Source organism: Rhinopithecus bieti, unplaced genomic scaffold, assembly GCF_001698545.2.
Source record: "Rhinopithecus bieti isolate Rb0 unplaced genomic scaffold, ASM169854v2 scaffold_50384, whole genome shotgun sequence".
Lineage (NCBI taxonomy): Eukaryota > Metazoa > Chordata > Mammalia > Primates > Cercopithecidae > Rhinopithecus > Rhinopithecus bieti.
In genome coordinates, this window is record NW_016820218.1 from 762,267 (window position 1) to 787,928 (window position 25,662).

At 38.5% G+C, this 25,662-nt stretch overlaps 1 protein-coding gene across 3 annotated transcripts in view; it reads left to right on the plus strand.

Annotated features, from left to right (window-relative positions):
- RHOBTB3 (Rho related BTB domain containing 3) overlaps positions 1 to 25,662 on the plus strand; it is a 77,855-nt gene that overhangs the window by 21,305 nt on the left and 30,888 nt on the right. For 2 of the 3 annotated variants that reach the window (XM_017859663.1, XM_017859664.1), the window contains exons 4-7: positions 8,819 to 8,973; positions 12,758 to 12,869; positions 15,131 to 15,496; positions 23,274 to 23,386. In XM_017859663.1, the coding sequence (XP_017715152.1) occupies positions 8,819 to 8,973; positions 12,758 to 12,869; positions 15,131 to 15,496; positions 23,274 to 23,386 (746 nt within the window). The remainder of the gene's footprint in view (positions 1 to 8,818; positions 8,974 to 12,757; positions 12,870 to 15,130; positions 15,497 to 23,273; positions 23,387 to 25,662) is intronic. The other variant, XM_017859665.1, reaches the window with a different exon arrangement.

A 25,662-nucleotide genomic window follows, 5' to 3' on the forward strand; every position in this document is an offset into this window, starting at 1 on the left:
CATCTCCCACACACACAGCGGCACCAACATATCGTGGAATTGCTTCTCAGGGTTCCATCCTTTGACTTCACCTGTTCTTACTCTTCAACCAAACCATTAACCTGCTAATCTGTTACCCTGGCTTCTCCTATATAAACACTGATGACTGTTCAGTCTGTCTCTCTGGCTTTAGTCTCACTCCTGACACGTATCTCCATAGACGTCATCTTCCTCTGGCCAAATTCCCTGTCTTGGTGAATGGTGCCAATCCTATCCATTCACCCAAACAAGAATCATCCTAGACCCAGCCCAATTCCCCATATCCAGTTGATTAAGAACCCCTTTTGCTTTTGTATTTTAAATAAATCTCAAACTCATTACTTTCTCTTCATCTCTGTTGGATTTCACATTCTAGTCATTTAATTATTTGTCATGGTGGCCTTCTTTTTGGTCTCTTTAAGGGATGGTTTCAGATTTTGTAGGGCCTCAAACTTATACAATTTGGAGGTCCTTTGTAAGGAAAAAACCCCACAAAATAACAGATACATATGTGTACAAAAGTAAATATTTAGAATGATAAGTGAAAGCACAGCAAATTACAACTAAAAAAGCTGTTGAATATGATAAACATTTTTAAATACATGTATATATTTTTGAGATAGGGTCTCGCTCTGTTGCCCAGGCTGGAGTACAGTGGCATGATCATAGCTCACTGCAGCCTCGACCTCCTGGGCTCGAATGATCCCTTCACCTCAGCCTCCTAAGTAGCAGGGACTATAGGCACATGCCACCACACCTGGCCGATTTTTTTGTAGAGACAGATTTCTGCCATGTTGCTCAGGCTAGTCTCCGTCTCCTAGGCTCAAGCCATCTGCCCCCCTCAGCCTCCCAAAGTGCTGGGGTTACAGGCATGAGCCATCACATCTGGCAACACAACTTCTTAACAGCCTGATACTTCTTCAACTTTTCTTATATTTTTTGGGTGACCATAGTCTTTGGTCATCTCTTCATATGGTAACCACTGATAGGTTATGGCTGTGTCCCCACACAAATCTCACACTGAATTGTCATAATCCCTATGTGTCATGGGTGGGACCTGGTGGGAGGTAGTTGAATCATGGGAGCAGGTTTTTCCCGTGCTGTTCTTGTGATAGTTAATAAGTCTTGTGAGATCTGATGGTTTTATAAAAGGGCAGTTCTGCTCATGCTCTTTTGCCTGCTGCCATGTAAGATGTGACTTTGCTCCTCCTTCACCTTCCACCATGATCGTGAGACCTCCCTAGCCATGTGGAACTATGAGTCCGTTAAACCTCCTTTTCTTTATAAATTACCCAGTCTCTGGTATGTCTTTACTAGCAGCATGAGAACGGACCAATACAACCACTTTGTGATATTTTCTATATAGAGAAGAGAATGATAATCAGTTCTTTCTGCGTATTTCTTCTCTTTCCACATCTTTCTGGTCCTGGGCACCAGAGTTTGTGTTGTATTCCTATTTCAGCTCAGGATTCTTGTCATAATACCAAATAAGTGTGCACTGTGGGTGGCAGAAACATTTCTGAAAGTCATACATGTATTAGGATAGTTATCACTCAACTATACATGGACGTGACTATAAATCACAAATAGCTAACTAAGCCTAAAGTTAAATTCCCCTTAGCAGCATCCCCAAAATGCCCATAGTTACTCCAGAGCTGCCTGATACAAGATGAAGTGATCTGGAGTGGAAAGAGACAGTAGTCTTGACCAAATATCTTATTTTGCAAATTTTACAAAAGAATATGACCATGTGAAGATATATTGCTTAGGTTCTTCCTGGGGCTTGGAAAGGATCCATAAGAAAAGAGCCTTGAAGCTTGAGCTTCATCAGCTTCATGGTAAATTGGCCTCTGGTGCGCTATTCCTGGTTTGTCTCTTTCTGAAATAAATTCTCTCAGAATAGTCATCCTAGAATACAAGTGAGATCATGGCGCTTAATGCTTGGGATTCTTTAGGAACTTTCTTCTTTGCCTCTTATTTTGCAAAATTTCAAACCTAAGAAAGTTGACGAGAATGAGACATTGAACCCTAGATTTTATAAGCAAGCGCGCGCACGCTCAAACACACACACACACACACACACACACACTATTTTTGGCTGAACTGTTTGAGAGTAAATTGTAAACGTTATGAGATTTCTTTATTCGTATTTACTTTAGCATGTATTATCTCATCATCAATCAAGAAATCTAACATACTATTATATTTTTACTATTATTTAAGATATAATCCATATTTACATTTCCCCAGTTGTTTCTTTATAATGTGCGTTAGAGCTGGGGTTTATTGTTGTTGTTGTTTAACCAATCCAGGATGCAGTTAAAAATTACACATTGCATTTAGTTGTTACATGTCTCTATTCTCTTTTTTTTTTTCTTTCTTTTTTTTTTTTTAGAGACAAGATCTTGCTATGTTGCCTAGGCTGGTCTGGAACTCCGGCTTAAGCAATTCCCCTGCCGCAGACTCCCAAGTAGCTAGGATTATCGGCATGCATTACTACATCTGCCTTCTAATCTCTTTTAATTTGGAGCAGTACTCCCAATGGTTTTTGGCGGGGAGGGACCGTGTCTTTTGTAACGTTAACATTTTTAATGAACCCAGGCCCTTTAGTTTCATAATTCCTTCATTTATGATAAATGTGCTTGGAAAAGAGTGATGTTTCTATCATTCCTCCTACACTTATTAGTTGATACTCTTCTGTAAATGGAGCTTTTCTTTTTCTGTGCTCCCAAATTTTTCTCTTAGAATTATCATGATTCACGGATTTGTATTTTAAATTCAGTATTTTATAATCTGTTCTGATTATTCTTTCACATGCTCACATTGTTCCATATTTGCCTAGAGGTAGTCATTTCAAGCTACCTCTAATCAGTTTTTAGCCCCTTCCTTATTTTCTGGCACAAGATATTCAACTCTCAGACTTCGCCTCTCCCAGTCCTAGAATCAGCCATTTCTTTAGGGAATTCTGGTTCCTTCTAGGGGGCAATGATATTTAGAAACCAAGGTCTGGACTCTTAGATGCTCATGACTTTAGGTGTCTTTACTTCTAAGCCCTTTAATTGGCTAGAGCCAGGGATTATACCTTTTCTTTAAATTATGGGCACCGATACCCTTATTTCAGTTCAGTATTTGTATCTCATTTCAATAACTTTTGCTTATAAAATTGTTACCTGAAATACAAGATCCTTCATGATGTAGCCTCTGACTGTTTCTAGAATCTTGCAAGGCACAATTCCCTGTCTTATGTAACAGTCACACTGAACTGCTTGGAAAACTTTATGTTTTTATTTAGGTCTAGGAAAGTCTTAACTTTGTGACTTCAGATATTACCATCCCTCCATTTTCTCTATTCTCTTCTTTTGGGACTCTTGTTAGACTGATGTTGAAACTTCTGGATCTCTTCTCTGTTTCTTTTATCTTTCTTTTATATTTCTTATTGCTTTATTTCTTTGTGTTGCATTATGGTAGATTTCCTTGGCCTTTTCTTCTGGTTCACACGTTCTGCTGGGTCTGTTCTGCTATTCTGCCTTATTACATTTTTTGTTTCAAAAGCTTTCCATACAAGATCTGTAATGGCTGTTTTCATAATTTCTTGTTCCAGTCTTAAGGATGCAAACTTTTGCTTAAAAAAACTCTCAGGGTAATTAATGATACTTAATAATTTGATTTTGATTTGTCTATTAAGTTTGGTTTTAAGACGGCATTTTAAGTCATTCTGCTTCATGAGATTTTATTTTATGGTATGGATGCTTCTTAAACATTGGGTAATTCTTAATTTGCCTACCTTTGCAGTTGACTTTCCTTGTTGGATTGATGCCTTCCTCTTTCTCTGCCCAAGTGCTGTCTGGGGATGGGGGTGTAAGTAGGAAAACACCCAGGATCAACAGGCCTGGCTGCTTCCACGGGGGTTCTCCCACTCATCCCCAGTCATTTGCCTTTGGGCCTCCTCCTCCTTCTTGCTCCCCGCATTGTTGAGCAGAGAGCGCTATGGATGTGGCTGCAGTGTGAACCTGTACTCAGAGCTTCAGGAGGTCTCTTTTGTCCTGTGCTGCCTGCCTTCATTCTCTCAGGCACTGCTAGTTTCTGAGCTGATGAGGTTTCCCCTCTAGTTTTTGAGTGTTGCTGTCTATTCAGTCCTTCCTGCTTCCCTCTCTCTCTTTCTCCCTCCCTCCCTTCCTTCTTTCCTCCCCTCTTCCCTCCTTCCCTCTGTTCTTCCCCTCCCCCCATTTTTTTTTTTTTTTTTTTGAGACAGAGTGTCACTCTGTCGCCCAGACTGGAGTGTGGTGGCATGATCTCAGCTCACTGCAACCTCCACCTCTCAGGTTCAAGTGATTCTCCTGCCTCAGCCTCCTAAGTAACTGCAATTATAGGTATGAACCACCATGCCTGGGTAATTTCTGTATTTTTAGTAGAGATGGAGTTTCATCATATTGGCCAGGCTGGTCTCAAACTCCTGACCTCAAGTTATCCACCTACCTCAGCCTCCCAAAGTGCTAGGATTACAGGCATGAGACAATGCATCTATCCTCTCTCCCCCTTCCTTCTTTCCTTTCTTCCTCCCTTACTCCTTTCCCCCTCCCTCTCTCCTTCTTTCTTCTCTCCCTCCTTCCCCCTTTATTTCATCATCTCTGTGATTTGGCAGGGAGGGGAGATCACAGTGTGAGCTTAGCTTTCCATCTTGAAACTGAAAATGAATGTTTTCCTTTCTTCTCACACCCCGTCCTCTGTATATGCTGTATTCTTAACTGTAGTGCCCCTCTACACAGCCCCTGTCATATCAGCATAGCGAATTCACACTTACCTTTTAAATCATTACACTTTCTGTGAAGCCTTCCGTAATCCCCCCCAGACAGTTAACTTTCTCTCCTCTGTTCTGTGGTGGCTTTGGACACCTTTATTTCAGTGCTTATTATGCTATATTATAACTGTTTGCAGTCATGTCTATCTTGTCTCAGTTGACTATGAGTTTTTTTATCATTTCATTTTTATATCCTTGGTACTTGATGTGTGGTAGGTGCTCACTAAACATTTATTCAGTGAGTGAATGGTTTTATGGATGATCTAAGTAAGCGAAAACATCGGTTTCACTAACAAGATGAAATTAATTTGCCATACAAGATGTAATTATAAAGTAATTACAAAGCTAAATCTGGCTATTCAACTCAAGGACCTTTAATGGCTTCCCCCATCCGTCCCTTGGAATACATGAAGCTGTGCTGGGTACTCTCCTTATAATTCCCTTGCAATTCTTTTTACCTTTTTGTTTGTTTGTTTTTTGTTTTAAATAGAGATGGGGCTGGCCATGGTGACTCATACCTGCAGTCCCAGCACTTTGGGAGGCTGAAGTGGGAGGATCACTTGCGATCAAGAGTTCTAGACCAGCCTGGGCAACATGGTGAAACCCCGTCTCTAGTAAAAATATGAAAATTAGCCAAGTGTGGTGATGCACACCAGTAGTTCCAGCTGCTAGGTAGACTGAGGTGGGAGGATCACTTGAGCCAGAGATCATACCACTGCACTCCAGCCTGGGGACAGAGTGAGACCCTATCTCAAAATAAATAAATAAATACATAAAAATTTAAAAAATAAAAAAATGGAGATGGGATTTCACAATGTTGACCAAGCTGGCCCCCAACTTCTGAGCTCAAGAGATCCTCCTACCTCAGCCTCCCAAGTAACTGGAATTAAGCACATGCCATCATGCTCAGCTTCTTGAAATTCTTTTTAAAATTAAAAAGAATTCAGCAAATATAGTCCAGTCTCATTTCTTTCGTTTGTTACCCATGTTTTTTGACAACCTTGACCCTATGGATATCTTCATCATATTTGGCTCAGAATAAATTTTCAGCTTGTACGAAATATTGAATCTATCTTGAAAAGAGATTTTTTTTTTCAGAATGTGCTTAGAATGTATGCATAGCTTTAAGCTCCCAAAGACAGTCATCCTTTCAGTTACTTTTGAAACTCCAGTGGAGCCTGGTCCTTTACTAGGCTAGAATTTTTGAAAAGAATTTCTAAAACTTCCAAGCAGTGGCAGTGTTGTAAGAATTAACTTACAGGTTCTCAAAGCCACTACTGTTCAAAGAGATGTTACCCATTTGAATGTCAGAGTTACATTGTGCTTGCTTTAAAAAAAAATAGCATTTTATGATAACATCTTAAGCATGTAAGGGAAAAAAAGACTATAATGTTAGCTAGAAGTGTAGCACTGATTCAGTCACATGACCATGCGGCACTACAGTTTAAAATTAGTTTGGTTCCTCTGCTTGTTTCTGATTAAATGGTTAAATTAATTTAATTCAGAATTGGTTCTCCTGCTATAACCAATACAAGTCAGACTTCTACTTGGAATCTTAGATCGTATAGCTGCTTGATATTGAAGAATATAGGAATGGTTCAAAAGAGAACCACAAAGTAACTATTTAGAAACAAAAGCCTCTCTAGAAGGTTTTAAGAAGTAAGATTTTAGAATCCAGATAAAGGGTAAGTAGCTAAGTTTCAACACAGTTACAGCATAATATGGTGTAGAATGACTAGACATTTTTTTCCTTTCTGGTGAGTGAACGAAAACAAATGTCTTCAGTGACGTAGAAGAGTTACAGGGCACTTTCTAGGAACCTGTGTAGGTAAGTTGCTTACCACCATGCACAGTGGAAAACCCACCACACTAGCATAAACCTGAAATTAGTTGTATTTTCTCCCTCAAATCAAGATTGTTAAAAATTATTTTACGTTATGTTCACTTCATTTTCCACTTGAAACACTCCTGTCTCTGCTTGATTTCTGTCCAGAAATAAAGTTTAATAAGATGATCTGCCTACCCACTCCATTCCATCAACATAAGGAGACCTTTGTAGATATAAGAAGGCCTCTGTTTTCAGAAAACCAAAGGCACTGTTTACAAAGGCTTTGTAAAGAATGTTAAACACCAACATACTATTTTTCAAGATAGGCTAAATTCTGTATGAAAACTTTATTTGCTCCAAACTTAAGATGATCTTAGAAAAAGTAAAAGTAAAATCTCAAATTCGAATTTATGGCATAATTTAGAGAACTCAAGTTTAACGTTTAAATCACTGTATCTTTGGAATCAGTAATTCTTTACTAAAAGTATATCTTTATTTTTTCTTTTGGTGTCACTTTTATTTTCAGGTGAAGCAAGTAGCAGTGTTATGATTGTTTATCTCTAAGCCACAAAGAGACTTGGAAAAGTCACATAACCTCTCTGAGCCTCAGTTTCTTCCTCTGCAAAATGAGAATATGAATATATGGCTTCTGAGCTCCAAAATGCTTTCAGTGAAGCTAAAATTATCTAAGTCATGTGTGTCTGTGTGCATGTGTGTGTGCATGTTTATGTGCATTCTTACATACATGGTATGCATATACACTAAATATAATTCGCATATACCCAATATTTACATATATCTGCTCCATCTGTGTGCAGTTCATTCATAGGGAAGTTGCTGCATATGTGATAGGGAGTTGCTCAAATGTCCTTTCAGGGCCAATGCACTTACTGCCTCAGTTATTGGGGCTTGTTGGCTGCTGGTGGTGCACACGTGATCCCCTTTCCAGGCATTAGTCTGTGCCGATGGGAGCTGCCATGCCCAAGTTATGCCTGCTCCAGGGGTTTAGTCCTTGTCTGATTACTGGTCGATTTAGGGATAGAGTACAGCTCAGCTACCTCCTCCCCAAATGAGGAACAACTCTAAAAGACCATCTAAGCTCCAGAGCCTCCTGTAGGATCAGCTTTGGTCCCTGTTCCAACAGGACTGCAATTCCAATTTTCCCTCTACCCAGTCTTGCATTCCTCACCCCCGAGAAGGGTTATTCCCAGGATCACTCGCCAATTAACCTTCTCCACACCACTCTTCATCTTAGAGTCTTCCTCCCCATGGGAAGCCAATCTACAACAACATGCATTTCTGGAAATGAATGTACTCGCTTTTGATCTGGCAGCCGTTTTGAATGGTGACACATCTGATGTTGTGGTCACGATACATAACAAATCTGGCTGACAAATATGGAGTTAAACATATATTTTTAGCCTTACTAGGGATGTTCTTAATAGATAGATTGTTCTCCCACCTTCCTAGCCATAGATGTATACATGATACAACTGTGAATCTTGGGACATTTCATTTTTTGAGTTAATACTTTTATTCCTTCAGTTTTAATCTTAAAGGAAAAGATAAAGAATGATTGAAGTTGAATGCTTTAGAGTTTAATGATGAAAATGTCTGAATTAATAGGAATGTACTTCATATGAAGTTTACAAAGAGAGTGACAATTTTGTTGCCTGGAAAATCAGGTCAGATTGAAGGTTCTGTTACAATAGAAGTATAAGGTTTACTCAAACTTCGTAAATAGATTTAAAGTTTATTATATTAAAAAAGCAAATCCACTGTTTTCTATGCTCTCCATGGCAATCAAGTTGTTACATTTATCTTCTTTTCTACTGGCCTAGAAATATTGATATTCAGGATGTCAAGGTTGTGTAAAAAGAAGCAGGCCCACGAGTACTGGTTATTTGTTAATATCCATTCACCTACTTTTAAATTCTTCTATTTTCTAAAATGCTATTTATTATTCTTGCAGTGACTGCTTGTTTATTTAGGGACCTTCCTATGGTCATTGACACTTTTTATTCAGGGTTTAGTGGGTAGTGGATATACTGAAGGCTTTTGAACTGTGGCTGTGGTATGAGCTCTTAGTTTGTTGTTTAATGTTCAGATTGTCTGTGTACCATTTTTTTTCCTGTTAATTCCAAAACTCTTGGTTTTAAAATTCGTTTTCTCAGAAGAATTACCTTGTACATGCCCACTGTGTACCTCAGACAGAGGGAGCTGTGTTAGTACAACCGAAGGGATCCAACTTGCGAAAGAACTAGGAGCGACCTATCTTGAACTCCACAGCCTTGATGACTTCTACATAGGAAAATATTTTGGAGGAGTGGTAAGTGGAAATTCCTATTAAGTATAAAGTTATTTGTCAGGTTGGCTCATTAGGTATTTTCTAGAACATCAGTTAGAACTTCAGATTTAAAAGCATGGTTTGTCTTACTTAACCTGGAGAAATAAAATGAGAGTGAGTGGCAGAGGTTTTATCAGAATAAAATTATAATTTTATTTTTTTCTCCAAATGAAACCTTTTCTATTATCTAATATGGTATTTTGGAATTTTTCATTTGGTGATCTTTAGTAATCTTTGTTGTGTGTATCAAAAGCATGTTTACTTACCCAAACCTGTGATGCCAGTTTTAATAGTCATCTTTATACAGCTGAATGAGCCTGGCCGCCTAAGCCAGCAGGCCCTGAAAGTTCTCTTTCATTTCCATCTACTAGTTGAAAAAAATAATTTTTCTTCCTCTGTGTGTGCTTTGGCAAAATTTTATATACTCCTAATTTTGTTGTAGCTCAAACAGATTCAGAGGAGCTACTTACACAAATAGCTACTTGTTGGGTATGTGGGAGCAAGTCTGCTTGCTTGGTTGCAGTGGTGCATATTGGGTTCTGCAGTCATTTTGATACTGATCTTAACACACAGCAATTCCCATATAGTATTAGGACTGTAACGTCCTTGGAGAATACTGTGGAGTTGTATCATTTAAGAATTTGCTGACATAGAAACTACATTTCCAAACCTCTAAGAAGCAACTCCTCTCAACAGACAAATCTGATATACATGGATGAGAAGTTAAAAGCAAAGAAAACCTGCTTTACGCAGGAGCACTTTGGCATCCCTCATCAGTTCCCTAGCTCTTCACCATGTACTCTTTCCAATATGCCCCAGTAGTCATTATGTAAATTCATGTTGAAATGTTGAGGTTCCACAGATGACTACAGAAGTGTAATTTGTGTAAATGGGTAAAATAAAGACCAAATATAAATGCTGCTAATTTCCATCAAATATAAATGGCTTTTATTTACCCAATGATATAAAGAAACATTAATATTACAATGTTAAGGAAGATATACTCACAATATTGATATTATCAATGGCTGTGAGAAACTTTTGTTGCATTCATTTATAGTGATGAGCAGTGAGTAGAAAGGTGGATAAGAGAGATTTAATCTTCCTGTCAAGCAGATTATATTCTAGTGGCTTTTTAAAAATCTTAATTTGGCTAAGAATGGTACATTTCCTAAAATACCTGGGGAGCTGGAGAGCAAAACGATGGTTTGGTTTTGCTTGTTGTGAAGGTTCATTTGTCAGATAGTTTCATGTATTAGATTTGGTTTATTTGTTGAGGGGAGGCCGTTCCCATGGAAGCCACAGGACTCCTTGCTCCCTGTTCCAGGATCCTGAACCTGAAATTCCCAGGATCACTCTTTCCACCTTCCCACTCCCATTTTCTCTCCTCTCTTTCTCTTCTTCTGGCTCCTTTTTTCTCTTTCTTCCTAATATCTAATGTTGCAATTAGGGTTAGAGGTATAATGAGGATTGATGTGGCCAAGGTTGGGAGAAAGACATGGCAGTTTCTTTTTTCCTTAACTTAAGACCTGATGGGAATATGGAAACAAGATCAGAATGATCTCTCTTTAGATGCTTTACTTTCTAGTAAAGTACAACTGGGATCTCAAGTGTAAAATAGAATGGCATTGGCAAGCATATGGATGGAGATGATGTTAGAATAAAAGGAGCATTGAAAATCTGCATTTAAGGGTCAAGGTTGAAGAGCTCTGCAGTACTACCCTTAGACCTAGGCCAGAGAGAAAGCCGCCTGCCTTCCAGCTTTAGAGAGCTCCATCTGTCCGTCCTCCAGTCGCACCCTTCCCCACAGGGTACAAGTCAGTGGAGCCAAGGGTTGTGCCCACCTGGAGCTGGTGGACTTCATTCCTTTCTAGACCTGCGTGTCCAGTATGGCAGCCACTGGCTACATGTGGCTATTTATATATAAGTGAATTGAAATAAAATAAAACCAAGTAAAATTCAGTTCTTCAAGCATATGAACCATATTTTAGGTACTCTATGGCTACATGTGGCTAGTGGCTACTGTATTATATAATGCATATATTACAGAACATTTCCATCCACACAGAAGGGTCTGTGGAGTAGTGCTAGGACTATGCTCCCAAACCCAGTACCCCAGAATTCTCTGGCCACTGGTCTTAGGCCTATTTCGACCTGTGCAGGCCATTTTCCTGGGACAGTCCTCCTGATGGTGGACCACATGGCTGGTATATGCACCCCTAGGCCTGTCCAGTGACCCAGTGGTGAGTCTTTATAGGGAATGGGGGAGGGGGCGGTGGACAGAGCTTGGATGTCCACATCTGTGCACAGAGCTCTTTAAAGCATGAGTTAGAGCAGGAGGTGAGAAGAGAATGGGTGGTCTTAGGGCTCAGGAATTAGGGACCAGTTCTCCTTTTGCTGTATGAACCTCTGAAGAATCTGAGAATTTAAATATAAATCTTGTCTGCAAGGCTTTTATGATGATGTATTTGTCAAAGCAGAAGTATGGAATATCTTATATATATTACGGTTTGTTTTCTTTATTTACAGCATTTAAATATTTAGGTATGTGGTGGGTGGGCCTCCTTTTGGACTTCTGTCCCAGGCCTTGCAAGCTAGGGCACAGGCCTGAAGCTATGTAAATGCACCTGAGTGAGATTTTTAATTTGTGAAGGACAGATTTTAAAGAAATTTGTTCAAGAGAAGAAAGTAAGGTTTCCTGCTCATGGGAACGTCTGTAGACACAGAGGCAGATCTGTTCCTGCTTTGAGTTTCACTAATATTAACTGTGGTGGTTGCCCACTGAGAAAATTATTAGTAGCGTCACAATTGTAGAGATTGAGTTTCTTGAGTATTCAAGAGAGTAGCTGCGTGGGATGGCATGCGCTTATAATCCCAGTGACTTGGAAGGCTGAGGCGGAAGGATCCCTTGAGTCCAGGAGTTTGAGTCTAGGTTGAGCAACATAGCGATACTCCATTTCTAAAATTAAAATATATATATATGTGTGTGTATATATATATATGTGTGTGTGTGTATATATATATATATATATACACATAAAATTTAAAAAAGGGAACCAACAATTCCTTCTTTTAAGAAAAAAAGAACTTAGATTCAGGGGCATATGTTTGTTATATAGATAAATTGTGTGTCACAGGAGTTTGGTGTTCAGATTATTCCACCAACTAGGTAATAAGCATAGTACATGGTAGGTAGTTTTCTGATCCTAACCCTCCTCCTACCACCCTCTCAAGTAGGCCCTGGTGTCTGCTCGTCACTTCTTTGTGTCCATAGGTACTCAATGTTTAGCTCCCACTTACAAGTGAGAACATGTGGTATTTGGTTTCTTGTGTCTGTTAGTTCGTTTAGGATAATGGCCTCTGGCTCCATCCATTTTGCTGCAAAGGACATCATTTCATTCTTTTTATGTCTGCGTAGTATTCCATCGTGTGTATGCACCATGTTTTCTTTATCCAGTCTATTGTTGATGGACATTTAGGTTGATTCTGTGTCTTTGCTGCTGTGAACAGTGCATGTGTCTTTGTGGCAGAATGATTAATAACAGCTCCTTCTTGAGTGGATAGTTTATTTATGTTCAGAGAAGGCACAATCTGCTCCACTAGATTCATTTTTTTAAATAAAAAAATTGTTTATATGTGTTTGCTAATGCATACATATACATGGTACTGACATTTAAAACGTTTGACAGTTGACTTCGGATACAAATTTTCATGTTGGATATATAGTTTTGTTGGATCTTCAATTAAAATTTGATTCCTGTTTTAGTTGGAGTATTTTATGATTCAAGCCTTAAATCAGAAGACAAGTGAAAAAATGAAGAAAAGAAAAATGAGCAACTCGTTTCATGGAATTAGACCACCTCAACTTGAACAACCAGGTGCATTTCTTAGCCAATGTGTACACATTCATTGGACATTCATTACAGATCCTTTCTCACAGGTCTTAGAGCAATTGTTCTCAAACTTGAGCATGCTCAGAGCTTACCTGACATTCTGATTCTGTCAACCTTGGATAGGGCCTAGAATCTACATTAATCAACTTCCCAGATGATGCAGAAGCAGATTGGTACTTGAATCACATTTTGAGAAATACTGCTTTAAAAAATGAGCCTATAGATTCTAAAAATAATATGTGTCGTGGGTGGAGAGCTGTTCTAGATTAAAGTCTAATGCTAAATAACTACTAAATGCAATGCATGAACCTTGATTGGATACTGGTTCAATAAAAATATCTAGAAGATGCTCCTGCAACATGGGTTAATTTTAATACAGACTGGAAATTAGATTATATCATGTAATTACTGTTAGTTTTCTTATGTATCATAATGGTATTGTGATGAATAGGAGAATGTTCCTATTCCCAGGAGATGAAGGTGAAAGTATTTTAGAGCCGAAGCATCCTGATGACTGGAACTTTTAAATATTTCAGCTGTGTAGCTGTGTGTGTGTGTGTGTGTGTGTGTGTGTGTTTGCATGTGTGTGTCTTTCTGTCTTTCTAGAGATAAGGGGAAAATAAAATGTTAATAATTGCAAAATCCAGGTGATGGATATATGTGAAGGGTATATGTGTGTTCATTGCATCGTTCTTTCAACTTTTTTGAATGTTTGAAAGTATTTTTAATACAAAGTTCAGGGCAAATAAACTTAAAAATAAATTATATCAACTGTTATCAGAATTTTCTGCATGATTTTATAATAGAAATAGTAACATAGCACTTTATTGGATCAATATCCTTTGGAATTTAAGAGACCTCATCTCTTTAAAAAAGTGCAGCTGTATAGACCACATATAAATCTAAATGATACACATTTGGCTTTGAATTTCCTGGTGTGCAAAGGGAAAGGGGAGACATGGTCTATTAGGTTGCAAACCCTTGGGCATTAAATCCTTTCTGGATTAGAAAATGAGTGGGAAATGACCAGATAAATAATGTAGATAGTTCTTAGTTCTCATTAATCAAGAAGACAAAACATACTACATCCTCGGAGAAAGGAAAACATTAATGTCATTTAGCTCTAAAAGAAATATCTGGGCCCAGGCGTGGTGGCTCATGCCTATAATCCCAGCACTTTGGGAGGCTAAAGTGGGCAGATCAGCAGGGGTCAGAAGTTCCAGACCAGCCTGGCCAACATGGTGAAACCCTGTTTCTACTAAAAATACAAAAATTAGCCGGGCGTGATGGTGACGCCTGTAGTCCCAGCTACTCGGGAGGCTGAGGCAGGAGAACTGCGTGAACTGGGGAGGCAGAGGTTACAGTGAGCCGAGATCATACCACTGCACTCCAGTGAGACTCTGTCTCAAAAAAAACAAAAAAGAAATCTCTTGTGTGGGTCTTCATGTGGGGGCACTAAGTGATATAGGCAGATGTTTTACAGTTAGGATCGGTGGAGAGGGCCTGGAGTGTAGGTATTCTGAGTTGATTGAGGGCTCATCTCTATTGGTGATCAAACTAGTATACTGAAGGTTATCCTCTATTAGAAATTAGGGAGCTGGGTCAGCACTTTTGCTGAAGCATTTTACTAGAAGGAAAAGTACCAGTTTTGGAATCCAAATAAAGGGGTCAAAATGTTTTCCAACAATAGCGTTCAAGACAGTGAGCCTTGACTTTGAGAAGTTGCAGAATTTTAACAGCTCAGCCCTCTACCTCTGCTTCTGGTCCCAAGAGGAAAAGGACTTCAGATGTGAGGTTGGGTTCTTCGGAACTTATTCAGTACTCTGAACTTTTAAAATCAGGTAGAAGTAAAGAGTGATGACTATGAAATACTCAAGTTCGGTATTTGGTGGTTTGTTTTATTTTGGGACACACAAGTAAGAAGAAATGTTATTTTATTGCTTCATATGTCATTAGTAGGTTTTCCATTTACTCTATAAAATGTAAATAAACATAGTATTTGTGTGTCTGTGTTATAAAATTCTATAGTTCCTGAATAATTAGTTTATATGTGTTTATAAATTAGGTTAAGCTGTACAAATTTGCTGTTTTTGTGCATCAAAGAATGGTTAAATATTGGCTGTTTCTTATGGTTTAACCTAATAATCTTTTAAAATATTATACAATTGTATTTAAAGTAAACATGAGATTATTGGGTCTGTAAACCTGAAAGGAGTTTATTATTTTTATTTTCTTTTTCAAAACAGAAAAAATGCCTGTCTTAAAGGCTGAAGCGTCACATTATAACTCTGACTTAAATAACTTGCTGTTCTGCTGCCAGTGTGTGGATGTGGTATTTTACAACCCCAATTTAAAGGAAGTTGTAGAGGCCCACAAGATTGTTCTCTGCGCTGTAAGCCATGTTTTCATGCTGCTTTTCAATGTGAAGAGTCCCACTGACATTCAAGATTCCAGTATCATCCGAACTACCCAGGATCTCTTTGCTATAAACAGAGATACTGCATTTCCAGGTGCTAGCCAGGAATCTTCAGGCAACCCACCATTACGAGTCATTGTTAAAGACGCCCTCTTCTGTTCTTGTTTATCAGACATCCTTCGCTTCATTTATTCAGGTATCTTGTCAAGTGGTTCTGGTTACTTACAATCTCATAAGCTTTGGAAATGACATGTGCCTGTGGTGCTTAAGGGTACTGGTTAGTTTTACAGTGATCTTTTCCTACCATCTGGGATGAAGATTATACATGAAATATTATTTGCTTTATATATAGGAATTGATCCAAGCTTTCTGTTTTCCTTACAAATGTACTTGCCTCATCTTTTTCCTATCAATTTCATAAGATTTTATTGTGGTAAAATACGTAGAACATAAATTTTACTACCTTAACCATTTTTAAGAACACAGTTCAGTGGAATTAAACACATTCATAATGTTGTGTAACTATCGGCACCATCCATGTCCCTAGTTCTTTTCATCTTTTAAAACTAAAACTCTCTACCCATTAAACAATGATTCCCCATTCCACCCTCTTTCCTGCCACTGACAGCCACCATTCTACTTTCTGTCTCTGTGATTTTAACTCTCCTAAGTGCCTCATGTAAGTGGAATCATACGGTATTTGTCATTTTGTGATTGACTTATTTTACTTAGCATAATGTCTTAAAGGTTCATCCAAGTTGTGGTGTGTATCAGGATTTTCTTCCTTTTGAGGTCGATAATACTCTGTGGTACATATAGACCACATTTTGTTTACCCATTCATTCATCCATGCATGAATGGGTTGCTTCCACTGTTGCTGCAATTGTGAATAATACTACTGTGAACATAGTGTACAAATATCTCTTTTGAGACTCTGCTTTTATTTTTTGTTTGCATATATATGCAGAAGTGGAATTGCTGGATCCTATGGTAATTCTATTTTTGATTTTTTACAGAACTGTCACACTGTTTTCCACTGTAGCTATACGACTTCACGTGCCTACAAACTGTGCACAAGGGTTCCAGTTTCTCCACATCCTTGCCAACACTTGCTATTTATTTTTTTTAATGGTAGCCATCTTAATGGGTATGACATGATATCTAATTTTGGTATTGATTTGCATTTCCCTAATGATTAGTGATATCAAGCATCTTTTCATATGTTTTTGTATTTGCCTTGGTTTTAAATCTACTTGTAAAAACAATAATCTACCAAACAGGTATGTTAATATTTTATTTCCTTAAAAAACATCCAAAATATGAAATCTGAGAATTTATTGTCCAATTTAGTTTTAAAGACATAAAATATTCCAAGAGTGAATGAAATCAAATGTCTATACCTTAAAACCTAGCTATTCACTCTTTGGTTCGACTCTTAAGATTTTGTAGGGCGTCAAAGAGAGAGTTGCATTCAGCTTAGGAACTGGAAATCAGTATCCAGTGTTAGTTGAGGTCTGATTAACTTTGGCCATGACTATCATAGACGTTACTTTTTTTTTTTCTTTTCTGTGCCCTTTCTTTTTAAGATTTAGTTTATCAAGTATTTTCTCTTTGCCCTTTTAAAACTCAGCAGCAACTACATTTTAAAGATAGAAGTTCTATCTGAGTCATTTTAGCAAATGAATCGAAGGTCTTACATCTAAGTGTCCCATGTAAGAATGGAAAAGAACAGAGGTAAAATGAATTTTAATGTAAGCATCTAAATATAAGTTTTCTGAGAACACCTGTCTTTAATTTTCTTTACCCACTTCAAATCATGTACCGATGACCTGTTAGGCTAAGTCACTCCTGCTCTGCAATGTGTCTGGAGAAACATTTATAATTAATTTGTTTTTAGGCTTCCAATAAAGCCTAATTGGGAACAGATAAAAAGTTTAAGGTTTGCAAAACGAGTATCATTTCCTACAGGTAGGGAAATTTGGGGCAGCCTTTATTTAAGTAATTGATATTTAAAATAAGATATTACTTTGTTCATGTGGGTTGTGGTCATGTAATTTTATAAGTTAAAACTTAAATTATGATTTTGAAAAGTATAGTTGCAGCATGCAGATTTATGTGGATAAAAATGTGGTGTAGAATGTGGTGCTAGGTTAGTGAAATATTGGCTTGGAAAAGGCATAAATTAAGCACCTGTACAACACACACACAGCACATTGCCTTCAATGGGTTCTCTATAAGTTTTAGTTGAATTAAAGAGTAGGCTCCAGTAGCCGGGCATCATCATATCAGTAAGCCAAACTACTTAAAGACTTCATTTAGTACTATAGATTTTAACATCTAAACTTAGAATGTCACAGTTCAGAGCTTAAGATTTTGAAAAACTAACATGTTTACATGTTAAGAGAAAAAAATGTTTTTAATCATATGTTTAAGGAACTGTGAGGGACGTAACTTTTTTATGATAATTTTCTGTTGAAATTACGTGAATTATTCGGCAGGTTTCCAAAATTATGAGTGACTACTTTCAAAGACACATGAGCACTCTGAAGTCTTATATTCTTTTTAATATAGTAGCAGTAAAATAGCTAGATGTATCTCCAGTGGTTGATCCTGCCTAGCTTTCTCCTAAGGGCAGTGCTTTATTTAATTGCAAAATTAATACAGGCAGATGGAAAAAAAGGGAAAGAAAAGAAAAGAGTTATCCTTTTACCCCAGACCCTTTCCCCAGAGTCATTTACCTGTTGTAAAATTTTTGTGCATTCATTCTGATACTGTTTGAACTCTTTCAAACAGTATATATACTGTTAATATACTGGGGACATTTGCATTAGTAAAAATGTAATCCTAGGTAGCTGCTGCTTTCCAGGGATCACAGGCCATTTCTCATGGCTGGAGCATAGAGTGAAAGGTGATGGCTGGTGGGTGATGAGGTGGGCAAGGTCTGTGGAAGCTGTTCCTGCTGCTCTTAGACTTGTGTTAGAGTTTTAAGCATGATCAGTCTGGGCTTTAGAAAGCTCATCTCTGATGATGGTTGGAGGGTGGAACAGTGCAGCCAAGACAGGCATTCAATCAGGAGGTCCCATTACCCTGGCGATCAGCCTCAGGAAGGCCAACATTCAGACAATGGGTGGCCCTGCCCTTGGCCCTTCATCGTCTAGACCAGTGCTTTTCAAACCTTAAAGTGTATGCAGATCATCTGAGGATCTTGTTCCTGTGGAGATTCTGATTCAGTTGCCTGGAGTGGGGCATGAGATTCTGTGTTTCCAGTAGTCAGTCTCCCAGGTGGTGCTGGATCTCTGGACTACCAGAAGCAGCTAGAATACCTGGTTTTGGAAGAACTGGGAACCAGCCAAAGCCAGCAAACTAGGGCCTAGAATTCAGTGCAGAGGCCTAGGAAGGCTACCAAGTTATCAGCTTAGGATTCAAAGTAAAAATGGGGTAAGCTGCAAGGCTGACTGAGGCAGGGCTATTTGGAACTGGGACTCTCAGTGCCCTGTGTGTCCCCTGCCTGACATGAGGAAAAGTGGATGCCTAGTGGTTGGGTGGAAATTAAGTAAGCCTGGAATAGGGATCAGAGAGCAGGCAGGCATGATGGTGTGGAGAGCCTGCTGAGCTACAGGTCTTCAACCAGTTCAGAGTCCTGGCTTCTTAACCTGACACTGACCCGTTCCATTTCGGCTGTGATCTCTCCTTGTATGTCATGGCCAAAGCCGGAGATGCTGTCTGCTCTGAGCAGGGGCACGGGCCGTTGACCTGGGGCTGCAGAGACCCAGATGCTGGTTAAGGAAAAGTGAAAATAACTGGTTCTGCAGGTATCTATCTATTATTCTTTAATTATTTACAGATTACAACCTCTGGCTCAAGGAAAGGTTTCATTTACATTATGTTAAAAAGAGATATCAAAGCTATATTTGCACAGAAAAGACAATTTTGAAAAATGCTGAAAATTAAGAGAAAAAAATTTACCCAGATTCCACTATCAACAGAAAATGTCTAAACATTTATTGTTTTGTTTGATCCTCTGGTCGTTTGTGTATGAATAAGTGATACTGGTTTTGAAACCATATATTTTGTAATCAAATCAAACAAAATTTTAAACCTACATTTTCTCAAAGACTTCAATAAATGGGCCAGGCTTTTTTTTCTTTTTTTTTCTTTTCTTTTTTTTTTTTTTAAACAGTTTTAAACCTGTGAGTAGAATACAAGTGTTAAGGCACAGTTTTGCAGTGGTTTTCCCACGGAAGTGCTGTGGTCTGCCCTTGGATTATGCTAGAGAACCATTGAAGACAGGAGTTGTTTGTTTGTGTTCCCATCAGATGAGTTGGTAAAGCAGAGGTTGAACTCCATTGTGGGTTCAGGAATATTTGCCTTGAGCAAACATGGGCTAGAAAATTGTAATAAGCCTATCTCCTGTCCTTTTTTTTTTTTTTAAAAAGAACCAAATTACAAAGAATATCTTAATTCTTTTTAAATAACATGCTTTTTTTAACATTTAGGAATTTGAAATTTGGTGTGTATTGTGTCACCATGAACATTTGGGTCGTTATTTAGGAGGGACCTGTTTAACAACAGTCCAGTTAACATTTTACACCTATATATTCCTATTCAAATTTTTGATTCAATAGACACAGTCAAGGTATGTCTGTTTTGTATATGTTAGTTTTCTATTGAATAACAACAAACACTGCGTAACATGTAAGTACTTAACTACTAATCCTAAGGAACAAGGAGTAATGTGATAAGTGAAGCCAGCCCATTCCTGGTCTTCAGGGAGTAATTCTTACATGGCATACAATTGTAACATTCTTATAATACTTGATACAGTCTTATGCTTGCACATTCTTGAGTCACATGATCTGAGATGGTTAGGAAGTGAAGTAATTGTAAGAACCTCAAGAATTTAGCTTTGAGCTCTTCCTGCCACAGATGGCCCTTAGAGTTTCACATCACTTATTGAAATACCATCAGAGTAAACAAATATGTAGAAGAAAGCTTTCATCTTCAGTTTGCATAGCATTCTCCAGTTCTTAGAATTATTCCATGGCATGCCCTTTTCTGTATTGCATAAAAACACAGTGCAGTATACATGAGTATACCATGGGCTCTAAAAGTCTAAGTGAATTCAGTGCTTTAAGAAGTTAACTAAAGAAAATCCCAGTCAGTGATGCAAGATGTCATCCTGCCCTTGTCTGCAGTCAGTCGATCAGTAAAGTTATGCAAGATGAGTAAGTTCTGGAGACCTGCTGTATGACATTTTGCCTATTGTTAATGATATTGTATTATATACTTAAAAGTTTGCTAAGAGGGTAAATCTGATGTTAAATGTTTTTACCACTGGAAAAATAAAAGGAAAGTATTATTGGCTTATTAGGACCTGAAAGTTTCAAAGATGACTTGATTAATGTTTCTAATTATGAAAACAGCCCAATCATCACTGTGCTCTTGAGAATTAGTCTTACTTTCATTTTCAATGATTGATTCTTCCTGTGTGTGTTCTCAGACAATTCAGTGGCCTGTGGGGATTTACCTGCTACTAATTCCATCTACTTAGATTATTTGATGCTTGCTTGCTTGCTTGCTTTTAGATAATCTTCTGAATGGAGATATTTTATAGGTGTTTTTTGGTTAATATGCTTTTACTTAAATAACAATGTAACTTTTACATATGTAAGTATGTAAGAGAACACAGAGACAGTACTTGTGTTCTTCTTTAGACTGGATGAGTATAGACAATAAAAAATACCTACATGTTCCCTTTTCTCGTTTCTGCATACCACTAACACTGGGTTTCGGTAATGGCTGAAATTTCTTTCCTTTTTCCTCTTTTTTTTTTTTTTTTTGAGACGGTGTCTCACTCTGTTGCTCCCGCTGGAGTGCAGTGGCATGATCACGGCTCACTGAAATCTCTGCCTCCTGGGTTCAAGCAGATCTCCTGCCTCAGCCTCCCGAGTAGCTGGGATTGCAGGCACATACCACCATGCCCTGCTAATTTTTGTATTTTTAGTAGAGACGGGGCTTCCCCATGTTAGCCAGGCTGGTCTCGAACTCAGTGGCTGAAATTTTTAAAGGGAAACATCAGCAGCATACAATGCACATTAGAGTCACCAGGGAGGATTTTACAACACTGATGCCAGGGGCTTCAGGCCCAGAAATTCTAATTTACTTGATCTGGAGATGAGACCTCCTCTGATGGTATTTTATAAAAGATCCCAGGTATTTATAATACACAGGTGTGGTTGATAGTCACTGGCGTAGAGTAATTTTCTTGATCTGGGATCTGTTGGCTTCTAAGGGGTTTTTATGCTCTGACATTGTTATACTGACTTTAATGTTTGTGTGCACATTAAATTTTCTGGTGATACAATCCAAAGAATCTATGAGATGGAAAAAGAGGATGTGGCCACAGAGTTAAAAAGCATTCATGCAGAAAAGAGAAACAGAAATCATAGAGCTCTTCTACACTACACAGCTTTGGGAATTTGAGGAGGAAGGGGAGCAATCAGTGAAGGCATAAAAAGCTCTAGCAAAGGCAGAAAGAAGCAGTGGTGTGCTGGAGCTGGCACCAGCTTGTGAGAGCCCAGTTGTGTTTATCATCCCCATTTCCTTGTTCTGTGATGTCATGTTGGTAGCATCACAGAAACGGCAAATGCTACATATCATTTGACTCCCTCCCCCAGGACACAATGTCTAAGTATTAGGACGGCCAGGTGGGGAGAAGTTGAAAGGATGCGCAATAGTGCTCAGTGCTGCCGGGCTCAGCTGTAAAGAGCCTGAGAGCTTCTGGACTTGCAGTCTGCCTCTTCTGATTGGATTTGGTTCCAGACTGGCTGCAATTGCCTGATCTCATTGGTTTAATAAGTGTTTATGTGCCTGCCTCATACCCCAGTATCCATGAATGCATCTGGTGAGTGCTGAATACAGGAAGGAAAATAGCAGAAGAAATAAACTGAGAGCAGATTGAAAAGGATCTCGAATTACCCAGAGAGGCGAAGTGACTTGTCTCACTAGTAGTCAATAGCTGAGGTAGAACTGGATCCTAGGTCTCCTAACTATACCGCCCACACGAGGCTTCCTGAATTCTATTTTTATGAGATAGGACCTTCCATAAATCACAGGATGGATGCGGGTAATCTCTTGGAATATCATGATCAGATTCATGCTTTTGAAAACTCACCAGCTTTGAGTAATAGGATGGGTTTGAAGGGGAAAAGGCTGTTAGGGAGCAGAGAGGTTGGATAGGAGGTTGCTGCAGGCCAAGTGAGAGAAGTCCTTGGGGAAAAGGTCAGTTTTTGCTGACCATAACATAAGAATTTTGTAAGACATAGAGGAAAAGGGGCTGACAGAGTGGGAGAAATGAGCTTGGGGAGAGTTTTGAAGTGGACTGGGGGAAAGGCAAGGGACGGTGGGGTGATTTTGCTCCAATGACATGAGCTACATGGATGATGTAGCTCCCTTCCTCAGGCTGGTTTTGTAGAGTTGACTCTCAAACTTCCCAGTCTGCCCCTGACAATACATGAGACCTTCTGAATGCATTCTATGGCTGCTGCATTTTCCCGTACCTGATAATAGTCACTGCTGCCCATGACTAGTAAGATTTAATTCACCCTTGGGAAAGACCACATCTACCTTCTTACTCAGGACAAGTAAATAATTTGGGCACTGGACCACTTGGCATGGAAATTCATATTCAGACCATTGCTGTTATCACTAGCTGGCCACCTATTGCAGAGAAGTAGCAGCAGTCCAGGGAGGAAGACTTCAGATTTTGAGAAATAATTTAGGGGAAGTTAAACTGATTTTTTTGAAATGTGAGTACTGTTTAAATGTTTTAGTATAGTTATAAGGATATATACATAGTAAAGAAAAATTAAAAGAAAGCACTAAAAAAAGGGAATGTTGTATTTAATAAGAGACTTACTTTAGTTACTTCCTCATTTAACAGAAAAATCCAGCATGTACTAATTTGTTTACAGGTGCTTTTCAGTGGGAAGAATTGGAAGAAGATATCAGGAAGAAGTTGAAAGATTCTGGGGATGTTTCAGATGTAATCGAGAAAGTTAAATGCATTTTAAAAACACCAGGAAAGGTAAATTAATTTGTTGTAAGTTAGTTTACTTTGACTCTCTGAATTATAACTCACATACTATGATGAATATAAAATTGAGTCGTTACAAGAGTCAAATACTATATAAATGTAAATGTTTCCCTTAAGTATATTTTGCCATTTAAATATTTAAAACATAAACATGGGTTATTTGTATCTTAGATTTTGTGTGTGTGTGTAACAGGGTCTCACTGTGTTGCCCAGGTGGGAGTGCTGTGGCATGATCTTGGCTCACTGCAGCCTCCACCTCCTGGGCTCAAGTGACATCTCCCACCTCAGCCTCCCAAGGAGCTGGGACTACAGATATATGTCACCACACCTGGCTAATTTTTATATTTTTTGTAGAGACGTGGTTTTTCCATGTTGCCCAGGCTAGTCTCAAACTCCTGGGCTCAAGCGATCTGCCCACCATAGCCTCCCAAGGTGCTGGGATTGTAGGCATGAGCCACCACACTCGGCCCTATCTTAGACTTTATGTAAGAATTAAAATATGTGTGAGTCATGTCTTTAAAATGCTCATTTGTGAATTCTGCCTTCTGAAACATTCCCCTGGAGCTCTGGGAATACACCATCTATATCAAGAATAAAAGGCTATTTAATTTGTCCAGGTACTGTTAAGGTTATTAGAGAGGCTGCCTTCTCACTCCTCACAGTTTAAGTTTCAAATAGTTGCTGAGAGGAAGGCAGTTGTGTATGTCCCTTTTTCAAGTGTTCTGAGAAATCTGTTCAATGAGGTGGACAGTTAAAGATTATCTCATCAATTATAGGTTCAAAATTATAAATTAGATTCAAGTTTATAAAAACAGACTCTGTATATTGCCATAGACTGGTGCACATTAAAACTCTAGTAACTTGGGATTGTATAGTCTGTAAGGGCTTTAAAAAACATTTCAAAACTTTAAGACATTGCACAATTTAGCCAGTGTATTCTTTTTTCTGATTTTGTGATAAACAAATTGGCTGCAGTAGATAAATAAGGTAAGTTATATGCAATGCTTACCGGAATAAAGCTATATATTAACTATAAGACAAATTACTATTCCTTTAATTTTTTAATACAGATGACTTTTCTGTTTTCTAAAACCTGTTAACATTTTAAAGTTAATGTTTTACAAATATAAAACTGTACTAGCTTTTAGTGAAGATTCTTGATTGTTCTTTAGTTGAGAAAATAGTCTTTATTGCAAACAAAGTAACATGGAATTAAGGAGAAGATTTTTTTTTTCCAGCAACACATTGAAGCAGGTATACAGAAGCTGTCCAGTTTTACAAGTATATGGCAGGATGGTAGCTCTTGCAGTCTAATTCAACTAAATAATCCTTTGTAAAAATGTGCACATATGCCTATATTCTCATTTTCGAAACAGTTCATCTAGTTGTCTTGATGAACTTTTTTATGGACCAGTAAAAATGTACATCATGTACATTTGTGTTCTCTGAAACTTCTGCCCTCCCATTTTTTTCAAATTCAAAACAGAATTGATGAGGGAATCTATTTATAGATTCTCTCCCTCTCTCTGCAGTTCTCTCTCTCATACATTCATGTGTAATATACATCTATAAAATATTCACAGTATGCAAATTCTTAACCTTTATATGGCTGACAAGTACAGAAACGTTGACTTTTCTTCTAACCCTGAACCTTTTCTTGAGTCTGATTCGGAACACATTCCTTTGAATACGGGGAATAAAATGAATTCTTGTTGGGGAAAGGGAAGGCTGAGTGATATGATTCCATGGTATTGCACTGAATTCCCTCTGCATAGGGGGAAAGAAGAGTTCTTTCACCCCTCCTTCCTGTGCTTTCCCAGGGTAAGGGGCTGTCTCATTTACTCACTACCACACGGGGATGTAACCCTGAATTGGGACTTGCGAAATAGTGGATTACAGTTGTGAATTTGCCACAAATCATCTCTGTGGCTTTGAGTGTGTCAGGGCTTCCTATAAAATGAGGGATAAATTGGACATTTTTTGAAGACTCTCTGAGCTGTCCAATTTGGTGACGCTTTTTGTTTGTTTGTTCGTTGTTTTTTTGAGACAGAGTCTCACTCAGTTGCCCAGGCTGGAGTGTCGTGGTGCGATCTTGGCTCACTGCATACTCTGCCTCCCAGGTTCATGCCATTCTCCTGCCTCAGCCTCTTGAGTAGCTGGGACTACAGGCGCCTGCCACCACCACGCTTGGCTAATTTTTTTGTATTTTTAGTAGAGACAGGGTTTCACTGTGTTAGCCAGGATGGTCTCGATCTCCTGACTTCGTG